We start from the raw sequence: 14,431 nt of genomic DNA on the forward strand, positions 1-14,431 counted from the left end.
GGGAGATCTGTTTGCAACACATCCATGTTCTCCCCCACCTCCCTGCAGATTCTGTGCAAGCCTGGGGGTTGGGTGAATATTTGGACGTAGCCCCTGGTCAGGGTCTTGTGACTGCCACCTCTTTAATGCCTTGGAAAACCCACAGCACTCAAAGTTGTGAGTTATTCCTGCAGTTCAGCTATCCACCACCAGGTGGCGAAAGGTACCCGCTAGGGACATGCCAGCCCCACAGGCACTGTGCTCACAGCAAGCATCACTAATCAATACACCCTTCTTTCCTCTAGAACCCACAAGCACTTTCTGGCTCCTTCTCAACACAGCATCCCAGGAGGCCACCATCAGTCGTGGGTGGCAGTTGAGAAGAAAGCTAATTTCGACCCTAAAGTAGTCGACCTCTCTCCCCAGCAGCGGCCCGGACCAGCAGGCTGAGAGGGACACCCCGGAACAGGCACCACCTGGCCAAACCTGGTTTTCCTCCTCCACTTTCAAAGACTTCAGGGCTGACTCCAAGGCCGGGGCCCCAGGCGCTGACACTGGCTCTCTTGCGGACTGAAATGTGGGCTTGTCACCAACGGCCCCACATCCACCCTCAGCACAGCCAGGAGCTAGCGACATCTCTGATAAACACGCACTCCCGCGGCTCGGCAGCCCGTTGGCTGTGAGAGGCTCCTGCTTCCCGGCTGCATCTGGCCTGAGGTGAAAGTGAACACTTGGGGCTGGTGCTGTGGTGTAATGGGTAAAGCCGCCGCCTGCAGTGTCGGCATCCCATGTGGGCGCCGATTCGAGTCCCGGCTGCTCCACTTCCAACCCAGCTCTCTGCAATGGCCTGGGAAAGCAGTGGAAGATGGCCCAAGTCCTTGGGTCCCTGCACCTGCGTGGGAGACCCGGAAGAAGCTCCTGGCTCCTGGCTTCGGATCGCAGCTCTGGCCGTTGTGGCCAACTGGGGAGTGAACCAGCAGATGAAAGACTTCTCTCTCTCTCTCTCTCTCTCTCTCTCTCTCTCTGTCTCTCTCCCTACCTCTGCCTCTCTCTAACTCTGACTTTCAAATAAATAAATAAATCTTAAAAGGGGGGGGGCGTGTTAGGCCGCAGAAGTGAGGTGTCAGCTACCGATGAGCTGGTGGAGAGAGATGCTTCCTTGGCGTTTACAGACTACTCCATCCCACCACAGTTCTCAAGCTTAACCCGAACGTTCGTCAGACAGACCCCACTGCAGAAAACACAGCTCAGCGCATTTCCAGGAAGATGCAGCTCATATATAACGTGCTCTCTACCGCAATGGAATTAAGCAGGAAATCAATGAAGAGACGCCACCACACCCCAAAGCATGTGGCGATAAAGTGATAGGCTTCTCCATATCACCGGGGCAGAGAAGGGGTCTCAGGAGAAATGGTTAAATGTTTGGAAGTAAATGAAGTGCAGCAGCAGCCTGTGACAGCGTGAGGGACGCGGCAAAGGCAGCGTCCGAAATCCACAGCGCGGAACACACTTACGAGGAGTCTGGAAAGTTCGAGGAAGTGCACATTTTTACAGCAAAATCAACATCTTTTTGAAAGACTTCTTAAAAGATATTTTTATTTATTTGAAATGGAGACCGAGAGAAAGACCCATCTGCCATCTACTGGTTCTCTCCCCAAATGGCCACAAGAGCCAGGACTGGGCCAGGCCAAAGCCAGGAGGCAGGAGCTGCCTCCGGGTCTCCCACGCGGGTGGCAGGGGCCCACGGACTTGAGCCATCCGCTGCCATCTCCCAGGGTGTGCACCGGCAGGAAGCTGGGTGGGAAGTGGAGCCGGGACTCAGGCCCGGGCGTGCTGACACCGGGTGCAGGCATCCCACGCAAGGCATTAACTACTGCCCCGGGACACCAGTTTTGTAAAAGAAAAAGGAGAGAGGGAGAGACGCGTGTTTGCGTGACTACGTGTGCACTAACTTAGAAAGCATCTGAGAAGATCTACACCACGTTTGTAGTGATGGTTTTTGAGTTTAGGATCATGGAGTCTTTTTACTTTTTTTAGAGATTTTATTTATTTATTTGAGAGGCAGAGTTACAGACAGTGAGAGAGGGAGAGGTCTTCTATCCGCTGGTTCACTCCCCGCAATTGGCGCAGTGGCCGGAGCTGTGCTGATCCAAAGCCAGGAGCCAGGAGCCTCCCTCTGGTCTCCCACACGGGTGCAGGGGCCCAAGCACTTGGTTCATCTTTGACTGCTTTTCCAGGCCACAGGAGAGAGCTGATGGGAAGAGGAGCAGCCAGGACTTGAACCGGTGCCCATATGGAATGCTGGTGCTGCAGGCAGAGGATTAACCTAGTAAGCCACAGCGCTGGCCCCAGGATTATGGATTCTTAAAAAAAAAAAAATGTGTTTATTCAAAAGACAAGAGTAACAGAGAGCACAGGAGAGACAGAGAGAAGGAGAGGTCCTCCATTCACTGGCTCACTCCCCAAATGGCCTCAATAGTCAAGGCTGGGCTGAGCCAAAGGCAGAAGCTGGGAGCTGCATCCCGGTGTCCCGCGTGGTGGCAGGGACTCGGGCACTCGCTGTTTTCACGGGTGCATCAGCGGGGAGCTGGATCAGAGACAGAGCAGCCAGGCCTCGGACCTGCGCTCGGTGCGGGATGCTGGCGCGGCCACAGGGCCACTCGCCGCTCCGGAAAACCAGGCCCTGGACTAGCTTTTTCCTCCTGGCTTTCTGAGTTTGCGCCATCCCTGCAACATGCATGCATACTTATAAAAACCCCGGAGACAGTAATTTTGCCGACAACAAACAATGACCAAGAAGGAAGCCGAAGATCTGTTTGTGCCCGACTCACAGAAGTTGCACGTTCCCGGGGCACGCGCGCTGCCCAGATTCCAATGTCTGAATCCCGCTAAACCAATGTATCTCCTCGTCTATCATTTCTTTAACATGAAAACTTTCAAAGTCCTTTCTTCTAACTTCCTTGGTTGTTTAAAAGATTATGCAGGGGCCGGCGCTGTGGTGTAGCAGGTAAAGTTGCTACCTGCAGCGCCGCCATCCCATATGGACACAGGTTCGAGTCCCGGCTGCTCCATTTCCCATCCAGCTCTCTGCTGTGGCCTGGGAAAGCAGCAGCAGATGGCCCAACTCCTTGGGGCTCCTGCCACCCACATGGGGGACCTGGAAGAAGCTCCTGGCTCCTGACTTTGGCCTGGCCCTGCTCCGGCCATTGCAGCCATCTGGGGAGTGAACCGGTGGATGGAAGACCCCTCTCTTTGTCTCTCCCTCTCTGACTCTGCCTTTCAAATAAATAAATCTTAAAAAAAAGGATTCTGCAGTCCTTTCTCATCTATAATCACCCGATTGTGCAACAGGACCGGAACGTCTTCATGTGCCGAAGGCCAGCAGCACTGTTCATAAACACCTCCCCGTCTCCCTCTGCCCTCTGCGAGAACAACTGTCTTCCAGCCCGCAGCGGAGTGAGCTCAGGGGCAGCCCACTTCTGGGCCTGGCTTCCTTCACTCAGGCAGTGAGCTCCAGTTCCAGCCACATTGTGGGAACGTGGCCAGGCTTCCCGGCAAAGAACAAAGAGGAAGTTTCCGTCGTGCAGCAGGTGCGGTAGCTGCCGGCTCAGCCCAGCGGCCGGGGGCGCAGGAAATGCTGGGATCAGAGGCGAGGCTCCTCCCATCCAAGGAAACGAAACCAGCAGCTGTCCAGCTTCTGCTGCGCACGGGAGCCCCCGGGGCAGTTGGGCCACGGCTACCTGCAGCAGGATGGAGCTCGCCAGTACCCCAGCCAGACTTCTGGACAAGTTCATTGAGGACCATCTCCTGCCGGACACCCGTTTCCGCGAGCAGATCAGGGAAGCCGTGGACATCATATGCACTTTCCTCAAGGAGAGGTGCTTCCGAGGGGCCACCCACCGCGTGCGCGTCTCAAAGGTGGTGAAGGTGAGTGTGGGGCGCAGAGAGCGAGGGAGCAGACACAAAGACCCCCGTGCAGACCGGGGGCTGGAGCTGTCTTTGGGGCTGGTGGTGTGTGACTGAGCCACAGCAGACCAGTAGCTACAGCTTGACAAGATCGGTCCTGGGGGTGTCTTGGGCCCCCGGGGAGCAGCACGCATCTCTGTGCTCTAAGGCACTTCTGACTCGGAGGTGGGGAGATGGAGCCCTGCCCTGGTGGGCGCTTTGTGGGCCAGGCTGGGTCTCCCCGTCTCTAACAGCTCAGGAACTCGGGCAAAGAATCCGGTTGAAAGCAGGTAGCACCTGCTGGCTGCGAGACCTTGAACAAGTCCCTGCTCTGTGCCCCAGTGTCCTCACCATAATTTCCCACACCTCCCAGCGCTGTGCGGAAACCCCCTCTCCCACACGAGCCAGTCGGGGGGGGGGGGGGCGGCGGCAGAATAAGACAGGTGCTTCACAAAGTTCCTGGAAAAGGGAATTCAAAGGTAAGCTAGGGGCTGGCATTTGGTCTTGCAGTTAAGGTGCCACTTGCAGTGCCTGCATCCACAGGGGTTCAGGGCCCACCCCCACTGCAGAGTCCAGCTTCCTGGGAGGGAGGCAGTGGCTGTGGGTCCCTGCCACCCACACAGGGGCCTGGACCATGGGCATTTGGGGGAACAAACTACTGTCAGGAGTTCTAAATAAAATTCAATGCATATGGATTAATTTTCTAAAAGTACATTTGGGTGCAAAACAACTTTTGAAATGCACTCATAAATTTCTCTTTCTATGTGTTTGTCACGAACTTCTGGAAGGACTCATTCAACTGTTTCAAACTTTCTTGCACCAAAATGAACTGATCTTTCAATTTTGTTTTGATGGGATTTTTTTAAGCACCCTCATTACACTCTCACTGAGACCTGCTTCCCCATGTGTGAAATGCAAACTCATAATAGCAGCACCTCACTCTTGGGGTCGTACGAGCAGTGGCTGGGCTGAGCCATGTTAGTGGCTGCTCCCTTCTCTTTATTTAGGAAGGCTCCTCTCCCTGCACCTGATTATCCTTGTGGCCCTTTTCCAGGGCGGCTCCTCGGGCAAAGGCACGGCCCTCAGAGGCCGATCGGATGCTGACCTGGTCGTCTTCCTCACGAACCTCACAAGTTTTCACGAGCAGCTAGAGAAGCGGCTTGAGTTCATCCGGGAAATTCGCTCGCAGCTGGAAGCCTGCCAGAGAGAGAAGATGTTCGAGGTGACGTTTGCCCTGACGCGATGGTCCAACCCCCGCGTGCTCAGCTTCGAGCTGCGCTCCCGCCAGCGACCGGAGCAGGTGGAGTTTGATGTGCTGCCTGCCTTCGACGCTCTGGGTGAGTGTCCTGGGCCTCCTCCCTCTGGTTCTGAGCAGAAATCGTGCACGGGTTGAGTGCTACCCACTAAGGCGTCCCTGGAGTGCAGGGGGAGGGAGGGAGGGATTTTAGGGCTCCTTGTCCTAATTAAGGTTCTCATCCTTCACTCAGGTTCTCATCCTTCACACTTGGCCCACATTCGGGGGCCAAGACGCCGTTAGAACACGTGTACGGCTTGCTAGTTCTTTTTATGGCAAAGTGTGCCGATTTTATCTTTTGGAACATCGATTTGGCCTAAAGTTCCTGCTAATATCACCTTTATTCCGACACATAAGAAAGCCTGACTCTGGGCTATTTATGTAGACATCCCAACCCTCAGCATAAGATACAGATGGCTTAATGTGTATCTAACACACACACGTGCACATCGATGCTTACATAAGACATCAGGCTCTGCAGAGCCTGGCACACAGCAGCTCATCAGAAATGAGTTCCCTAACATACGAGGAGGCACCTCAGGCCACCACAGTCAACTCACGGGGAAGAGTTTTTGGACTATTTTAGGTTTTCAATTTTTTTTGAGGGCAGCACAGCGCCCTCTATCGGACACTGTGCAAACTGCTACTATCAAGTTCCAACAGAACTACTCCTTAAAGGAGACTGTTAGGGACTTACTTGGGCCTAGAGGAGCCATGAAAAAATATACATAATGCAGATAGATGCTCTAAAGACACCGGGAAGTGAGCAACGTCAGCATTGTCTCGTTTGTGCCAGGTCCTGTGTGCAGGGGTACGAGGTGGGGAGGAACAGGGATGCCAGCAGGGGGCGCTGCAGAGCCCCGGGGGCGAGGGAGCCGGGGCGCTGGGGAGCGCAGAGGCTGAGACCCAGGAGGGGCTCTGGCTCAGGGGAGCCGGTCCCGCAGGCCCTGCCACCTCGGCCACGGTCTTCTCTGGGGCGCCCTGGGCCGGCACGAGCAGACGCGACCTGAGATCCGCGTTTCCGCGGCCCGCCGCGGCTGACTGCGGTGCGGGAACCGATGGGAGGAGAGGCAGCGCGGGGCGTCCGGGGGCTGTGCACCGAGCAGCGGCTAGGAGCCAGGAGCCGAGGGCACAGCCCGGCACTCCCACGTGGGTGGCAGGGAGCCACCTCCCAGGGTCTGCACTCCTGGGAAGCTGGGGCCGGGAAGGCGACCCGGACCCTCCAGTGTGGGACGCAGGGGTCTCAGCCCACCCCCCTGCGCACTGCGCTCTGACCTGCGCAGCACTTGAGTTAGGCCTTGAGCTCTGACATCACAGCGAGATGACGTCACTAGGCATCGTTGTACGGATCCGAATACGGAGTGGTGTTTGCTGGGATAAAAACTCACTGGGATGCTACGGTGAATAGCAAAGGCGGGGGGCTCTTTCAGACAGGGCCCCTGAATCGAGGCGGGAGTGAGGAGCAGGAGCCAGGGCACACGGACCTCCCCGGGCCAGCACGGGGACGTGCCTTTCCAACCAGAGTCGTGGGAAGCGGGCAGTCGGATGCCAAGAGACCGCCCCACGTGCTGGGTGGAGAAGCCCGCGGAGGCAGCAGGTGCTCCAGCCCAGCAGGGAGCAGGCGCGGAGCAGGGGGCAGGGAGGAGGGGGGCGGGCCTGAGGCTTCCTGGCCTTGAGTCTGCGGTGAGGGAGAGGCGGAGGCAGAACCCCAAAACCAGCCGCGGGCCCCACCCCACAGGTCACGTGACCAGAGGCTACAGGCCACGCCCCCAAGTCTATGTGGACCTCATCCAGGAGTGCACCGCCCTGGGCAAGGAGGGCGAGTTCTCCACCTGCTTCACGGAGCTGCAGCGGGACTTCCTGAAGCAGCGCCCCGCCAAGCTCAAGAGCCTCATCCGCCTGGTCAAGCACTGGTACCAGATGGTAAGGCCGGCGGGGGCGGGGAGCCGGCACGCGGTGTCCCCCCGAACTCAGGGCAGTGCCTGGTGCATAGAGGACGCTCCACAGATCACTGCTGACCCGATGCGTGCAGGCTGCGGCCACGCACACGCACACGCACACGCGCACGCACACGTCCCCTGTCTCCCCTGTTTCTGCGCCCCTTCTCCTTACAGCGCTGTGGCCGGCGCAGTGGCTAAGCCGCCGCCTGCAGTGCCAGCATCCCATACCGGAGCCGGTCCGAGTCCCGGCTGCCCCAGGTCCAGCTCGATGCTAAGGTTCCTGGGAAAGCAGCAGAAGATGGCCCAAGGGCTTGGACCCCTGCCGCCCACATGCTGATTCTGGGCTCCTGGCTTCAGCCTGGCCCAACCCCGGCCACTCCCCTCTGCCCTTGTCACCCCAAAGCGGCAGACCGAGTCCAGCCTGTGGGCAGTGCACTCTGGGAAAGCTGGGCAGCCCTCTCTGTCTGTGTTCTCTCCTCTCAGTGTAAAGAGAGGCTTGGGAAGCAGCTGCCACCACAGTATGCCCTGGAGCTACTGACCGTCCACGCCTGGGAGCACGGGAGTGGCCAGACAGAGTTCAACACGGCCCAGGGGTTCCGCACAGTCCTGGAGTTGGTCACCCGTTACCAGCACCTGCGCATCTACTGGACGGTGTACTACGACTTTGCTGACCCCAGGGTGGGCCGCTACCTGGCCCGGCAGCTCGCCAAGCCCAGGTGCCCCTCCCCACACCGCTGAGCCTACACCCAAGGGAACCCCTGCATGCGGCTGCCGCCCCATGGGAACAGGGCCGGCGAGGGTGGGGGAGGGCTGCCTCCTGCCGTGCTGGGTGCTGGATGGCTGCACCCACGTGGGAGCCCCCTCCCACCCCGTGAGGCAGGCATTACCCTACCCATCTTCCAGGTGGGCAAACTGAGGTTTCTGAAGTTGTCTGAAACCCTGCAGAAAGTGGGAAGGCGCTTGCCCAGACCCTAACAGAAAGCGAGTTAAATGGCCAGCATTTGAACCAAAAGATCAGGAGCGCCGAGCCCCCACCCGACCCCGAGCAGGGCCCCAGCCTCTCACTGCCTCCGTGTGGCACTGTGTTTCCAGGCCTGTGATTCTGGACCCGGCCGACCCCACGGGAAACGTGGCCACCGGGAACCGAGAAGGCTGGCGGCGGCTGGCACAAGAGGCAGGCGCTTGGCTGACTCGGCCGTGCTTCCAGAACTGGGATGGCTCCAGGGTGTCCTCCTGGGACGTGCAGGTGAGAGCCCCCACCCCTTCGCTGTCCCCAGGCCCCCGCCCCAGGGAAGCGACCGTTCCCATGGTCCCAGGCAGGGCCCTCGCTCCACGGACGGCTCCTGGCATTGCAGGGTATGCGGAGGGTGGCAGCGGTGACCACTGTGTGGGCCTCTGCCTTGGCCAGGACGCTTCAGAAAGTGCGTGGGGGAAAACGGACGGAGAGCGTGAGTTTATCTGGGAGGAAAAAAAAAAAAAAAAAAAAAAAAAAGCGGGGCATTGATTTTCATAATACTCATTTGCCAGGACCGTGTTGAGGCCCGTGTTCGCTGCCCCCACAACAGCCCTGTGAGGTGGGCTTCCTGTCCCACCGCCTCACCGCTGGGACCAAGGGGCTCAGGAAGAGGAAGTCCCCTGGCGCAAGGGCAGCTGGGGGCGGGGCTGCATGCAGTCCGTGGATGCCCAAGGCAGTGTCGCCCCCACGCTGCACCTGCCATGTGGGAGACCAGGGCAGCTGAGTGACGAGTAGGGGCACAAGACCCCAGCTCAGGTTTCTGCATCTCAGGGGAGGGGTCTTTCAGAAGCATGGGGTCCTGTGCACAGGCACACACTGGAATCAGGAGAGGAGGCCCGGGGGTGAGGTGGAAGGGGATGGAGGTGGAGCGGCCACCCCAGCCAGCCTGGGAGCCGCAGTGGCCATGCAGGCTGTCCCACAGCAGACAGAGGTAGCCCAGCTCTTCCTGGCCGCTCAGGGCTCTGTCGCTGAAGGTGGGTGGCTCGGCAGGTGGCAGGCTGAGTGCTGACCCCTTGCTAGCAGCAGGTGCCAGCCAGCCCTTCCTCCAAGGGGCCCATCACGGGCCCAGCATGAGACGCAGCCCCTGAGTGGGAGGCCGGCTCCCCACCGTGATCCTGTGTCCCCCCTTTCAGCCCGAAGTGCCTGCAGCCGCTGGACAGGCCGAGGACAGCGGGATGTGCACCACCTCTTGAGTACCTGCACCGCGCGGCGGGAAGGGCTCCGACCTCCGACCTCCCCAGACCAGCCCGACATTTCCCGCACATCCCAGGCTCCCGCCCCCTGCCTTTCCCATGCCCCTCTGCCTTTTCCCCGACACAAGTGCCCTTACCCCAAGCCGAGGACATCCTGCGATTGGAGAGGAGGGCGGAGTCGCGGCCTTGCCTCCCTGCTCTGCGCCCCGTGGGAGGGCCAGGGCCAGCCTATCAGCTGTACCAATAAAAATCACAGTGATTGCCACGTAGCGGTGTTTATTAGCTTCGAGGCACAGAGACAAGAAGCATGGGTTGGTGTGTGTGCATCTTCATCGATTCAGCTAGCATTGTGCACGGAACACCTGCTCTGTGCCAAGCATTGTTCTGGGCATCGGGAGTGCTGTGACGAGTAAAGTGGACAAAAGTCCCTGGCTCATGGAACATTAACGTTGGGTGGCTCAGGAGTCCTCCGACTCTCCCAGCTGCTAACAGTCCTGAGACAAGCGGCCTGGGGTCATTCTGGTCCCTATCTCCAGGGAAAACTCTAGAACTGGGGCTGGTGTTGTGGCGCCACTTGGAATGCTGGCATCCCATGGGAGCCAGGTTGAGCCCCAGCACCACCACGTCCTATCAGCTCCCTGCTGATTGCTTGGGAAGGCAGCGGAGGGTGGTTCAAGTCCTTGGGCCCCTGCTGCAAGACCTAGAAGAAGCTCCTGGCTCCTGGCTTCGGATTGGCTCAGCTCCGGCCGTTGCAGCCATTTGGGGAGTGAACCAGAGGATGAAGACCTCTCTCTCTGACTCTGCCTCTGCCTCTCTCTGTCTGTAACTCTGCCTCTCAAATAAATAAATAAATAAATCTGGAAAGAAGAAATGGGGGGGGAGGGAGGGAGGGATGGAGAGGGAGAGAGAGCGTGCTCTTCTTAGCTGGGTGACAGCAGTGTGGTTCCTCCACACAACCGCTCCTCTGTAATTCCAGCATCCCTGTGGGGTGTGTTTTACTATTTTTCTGATCACAAAGGAGGAGCCCCGGGCTCCACATGGCTCGGGCACTTGCTCAGGGTCACCTGCCCTTGGACCCTAAGCCCTGTGTCTCTCCGTCACACGGTCCCCACGCTCCTTCATCTATGCAGGTCTCCTGTTTTCTCACTTGGGTGGCCACGGCAGCCAGAAGCCCCCCCTTCCCCCATCCACAGGCAGGAGAACATGGACGCCCCTGGCCGCCTGGACCCTCACCCGGCCGCTGCCCGACCCCCGAGTCCCCAGAGGCACCCACACTCGGTTCTGACCAGCACCAGCTTTCTGGGCACCGTGCAGAATCAGCCCTCGCACCCTCCATGTGCGTAGGGAAGTGCTGCGTGATGGCTGCCCGGTGTTTCCCACGTGGGTACTCCACGCGCCATCTTCAGAGAGTGTTTCACACTCAGAAACACGGAAACAGCGCTGCAGGAAGCCGAGCAAATGGCGCAGTCGGTCGTTGAATTTGTGACGTAGCCGTTAATTCAGGCGCCGCCCACCTGGAGGCTTCCATCCCAAGCAGGACACTCCGGGATGGCTTTGGCAAAGGGCTCTATTTTTATTTTTTTATTTTTTCCTGCAAATGACATGAGCTTGCTCCAGAAATCCAGGAGTTTGCGTTCTAATTCCCCAACTGGGGACTGCCATCAACTCCACCTGGCATCCCGCCCCATGGTTTTCAAAAAGATTTTTTCATTTGCTCGGAAGGCAGAGCGGCAGAGAGAGGGAGAGACAGAGCGAGAAAGGGATCTGCCATCCACTGGTTCACTCCCCACATGGCCACAACGGCTGGGGCTGAGCCAGGGTAAGCCAGGAGCTTTGGACATGGGTGGTAGGAGCCCAAGTACATGGACCGTCCTCTGCTGCTTTTCCAAGTACATGAGCAAGGAGCTGGCTCAGAAGTGGAACAGCCAGGACTGGAACCAGTGTCCGTATGGGATGCAGTGTTGCAGGCTGTGGCTTTAACCCCTTGAGCCACAGCGCCGACCCCGTGGTGTGTTGACTCCCAGATACCAAACCTGTGGATGAGAGGGCCACCCTTAGTGTAGATTTACATGGATAGTAGTGAAACCGACCTGCTTATTCATATTTCTGAATTAATAAGCTGTGTGGGTTCTTGCCACGAATTCAGAGAATTCTGAACACTGGCTCAAATAGACCAGGCAGCATGGTAAGTTTTTTAGGCTTTTTATTGAATGAGAGAAATGCACAGGACAGTGGGGCCTCTCTCTGTCTAAGGGAAAAGGGGAAGTCTACATCCATACCAAACAGAGAGCAGGCCAGCAGCCACGTTTGGTTAGGAGCAGTCGCCAGTAGCTTGGCACGCGCTCTGAAGGCACGGGCAGCAGGGGCAACCAAGGACAATGAGGGGGAGGAAGGGTGGGGCCCACCTTGTGCCAGGCTGCTTAGCCACTTCCGAAGGGGAGTGGTCATGTAGCCTGAGTGGCAGGTGGACGTACAGGTTGGGTCAGTAGTGGCACGGGATCACTCAGGGGCGTGGTGAAGGCGTGGTCTTCCAGCTCACAAACCGAATCAGTTGTATCCTACCTGCCTGCCTACATCATAGAGCCCAGTGTAGAGTGTGCCATGTGTCTGGAGTGGAGATGGAGCAATTTTAAAAACTGCCTTTGAGTCCATGTCCTGCTCAGTGGCCAGCTGCTTTGTTAAGCCCATGGATACCACACGTGCCCATTGCTACAGATGAGGGAGTTGAGGTTGGGGGTGGGGGACAGACTCGAAGTTGCCCAATTGGTGAGTGACAGCGCTAAAACAAGCCCTAAACCATCACCGGCAAAGTCTACCCCGATGTCCCTGCGCCTCCTTGTCTACTGCACTGGAACCCTGCCGCGGCTGGACAGGAGTCGCGCACCCCCAAACTTCCACCGGGCTGAGGGCGCAAACGAATCCAGTTAGGAAGCCTGCAGGGGAGGGGGGTAGGAGGAGGAGAAGGAGGGGGAGAGGGGGAAGGGAGGGGGAGGGGAGGGGAAGGGAGGGGAGGGGGAGGGGAGGGAGAGGGGAGGGGGAAGGGAGAGGAGGAAGGGGAGGAAGAGGAGGAGGAAGAGGAGGGGGAGGGGGAGGAGGAGAGGAGAGGAGGCGGGGAAGGGAGAGGAGGAAGAGGAGGAGGAAGGAGGGAGAAATGAAACTGGAGCGAGAGGAGGAGGAGAAACGAAAGCGAAAGCGGGCGGCGGGCCGGCTGCCAGACGCTCGCGGGCCGCCATGGACGTGTACCGCACGCCGGCCGCCGCGCTGGACCGCCTGGTGGCGCGCAGCCTGCAGCCGGACGGCGAGTTCGCGGGGTCGGCGCGGCGCGCCCTGGGCGCCCTGCTCGCGGCCCTGCGGGAGCGCGGGGGACGCGGGGGCGCCGCGGGGCAGCCGGCGCTGCGGGTGCGGAAAAGCGTGCAGGTGAGCGCGGGCTGCAGCTGGGGAAACTGAGGCACGGCCGGGCCGCGTGAGGAGCCCAGGCTGGAAGCGGCTCAGCCCGGATCCGCATCTCGGCCTTGTGATGCCCGCATCTGCCCCCAGAGGCGGCTCTTCGCCCGTCCGCCCCCTGCCGCTGGCACAAACCGCGGTGGACAGGAGTGGCTCGAGAAATGACCCTTGTCTCACTAGTCCTCACATCCAGTGAGGTCGGGGTGATTGTCCCCATCTGATGGATGGAAAAACTGAGGCTGCGTGTGGTTCAGCTTCTGTGCCTCGGGATGCCTGGGGGGGGGGGGGGTGACCCCTGGGGTCCCGGGGTGGATGGAGGAAACCTGAGAGGGGTGGGGATTTGGAGCTTGGCTGGGGAGGGGGTGAGGACAGAGCCCAGAGCCCCTGAGTGGTCTCCTGGGAGAGGGGGGCAGCTTTGCAGCCTAGGAGGGTCTCTGTGCCCCTGGAAAACCTGGGACGGAGCTCACGCTTGGGTTCAGCTGTGGCCCTGTGGCGCCTGGAGGGGAGCAGATGGGGCCGTGGGCTTGACTTCCAGGGCCCCGCTGGGGTCTGCAGGCGCTGGCCCCTCACTGGGAGGAGGACAGATGCCAGGGCTGGGGTGGGCTGCAGGGGACGAGCCTAGGGCTTCCAGCTGGAGGAGAAAGCAAAGACAGGGATTGTGACACCCCACAGTGAGCCCCACACGCGTGTGCGCGCACACGCATGAACACACGTGTGCACAGATACACATGTGCGCACACATACACATGCATGCACACATACACGCACATGCACGCGCGCACACAGGGCGGGAGAAGGGGCCTCTGCCCCTCCCCCCCAGCATTGTCCCCAGACACCCCAGACACACGGGATCCCCCGTGTAGACGTGTGGATGGCAGTGCGTGTGGGTGAAATGGCGCAGGTGCTGCCGTGTCTTTCCGTGTCACACAGAGAGGAACACGGGGCGGCAGATGGGGCGAGAGACCCCACAGCTCTTCTTTGGCCTAAGTTTGAAAACCTTCCTAATGACAAGCTGTGCAGAGCCCCGAGATAGCAGCCTGGGCTTGGGCATCCGGAGCCTGGCTTCTTCCTCTCCCGTCTGTGCGGGAGGGGGTCGTGAGCAGAAGACCCCTGCCCCGGGGGGCTTCCTGCCCCGGGGGGTGTTCGGGAGGCTGAGCGCGGGGACGGGGGGAGCCTGGCCTGGGCACTGCTCTGCGCCTGGCCCTGCTTTCCTTCCAAGTGGGCAGGGAAGGGACCGGCATGGTCGCTGGGGCAGTGAGGGGTCCCAGTGTGAGATGAGCCGGCCCCCAGGGGACTCAGTCCCATGCTGGCGGCTCCAAGCCCCTCTCCCCACCTGTCACCGCCGAGGGCGGGATGGGAGTGAAGCGGCAGATGACAGGCAGCAGGTGCCAGCGACACTGGGGAATTTGCAACCTTCAGGCCGGACACCTGGTAGGGAGAAACGCCCGTCAGAGAGGCCTGGGCCCAAGCCAAAGTCCCGGGCATGCGTCCTTGCGAACCAGAAGCTCGTGGCCACAGGTTCAGTGTTTTTAATTAATTGTCAACTTTTCAAAGGCCTAGATTTACATAGGAAAATCGCTTGTCTTGCAAACTTAGACCTGGCTGCCAGAGCCTACTGCGG

General features: G+C 59.3%; 2 protein-coding genes across 2 annotated transcripts in view; both read left to right on the forward strand.

Annotated features, from left to right (window-relative positions):
* The first annotated feature begins 3,410 nt into the window (after positions 1–3,410).
* Positions 3,411–9,652, forward strand: LOC133752297 (2'-5'-oligoadenylate synthase 1-like). The gene is made up of 6 exons (XM_062182776.1): positions 3,411–3,906; positions 4,979–5,261; positions 6,957–7,141; positions 7,642–7,874; positions 8,251–8,404; positions 9,307–9,652. Exons 1-6 carry the CDS (start codon positions 3,730–3,732, stop codon positions 9,364–9,366), a joined length of 1,092 nt encoding a protein of 363 aa, XP_062038760.1. The 5' UTR covers positions 3,411–3,729; the 3' UTR covers positions 9,367–9,652.
* A 2,945-nt stretch (positions 9,653–12,597) lies between these two features.
* Positions 12,598–14,431, forward strand: part of OAS3 (2'-5'-oligoadenylate synthetase 3) — a 48,874-nt gene continuing 47,040 nt past the window's right edge. The window contains exon 1 of the mRNA XM_062182843.1: positions 12,598–12,783. Coding sequence (XP_062038827.1) covers positions 12,598–12,783 — 186 coding nt within the window. The remainder of the gene's footprint in view (positions 12,784–14,431) is intronic.

This window comes from Lepus europaeus, chromosome 23 (genome assembly GCF_033115175.1).
Source record: "Lepus europaeus isolate LE1 chromosome 23, mLepTim1.pri, whole genome shotgun sequence".
In the NCBI taxonomy this organism is placed as follows: Eukaryota; Metazoa; Chordata; class Mammalia; order Lagomorpha; family Leporidae; genus Lepus; species Lepus europaeus.

Bases quoted from the DNA above. Each gene is read 5' to 3' on its own strand.
- LOC133752297 (XM_062182776.1), top strand. From the start codon at position 3,730: ATGGAGCTCGCCAGTACCCCAGCCAGACTTCTGGACAAGTTCATTGAG. The intron at 5,262-6,956 runs GTGAGTGTCCTG...CCCACCCCACAG, and splicing joins GCCTGCCTTCGACGCTCTGG to GTCACGTGACCAGAGGCTAC. The intron at 8,405-9,306 runs GTGAGAGCCCCC...CCCCCCTTTCAG, and splicing joins TGTCCTCCTGGGACGTGCAG to CCCGAAGTGCCTGCAGCCGC.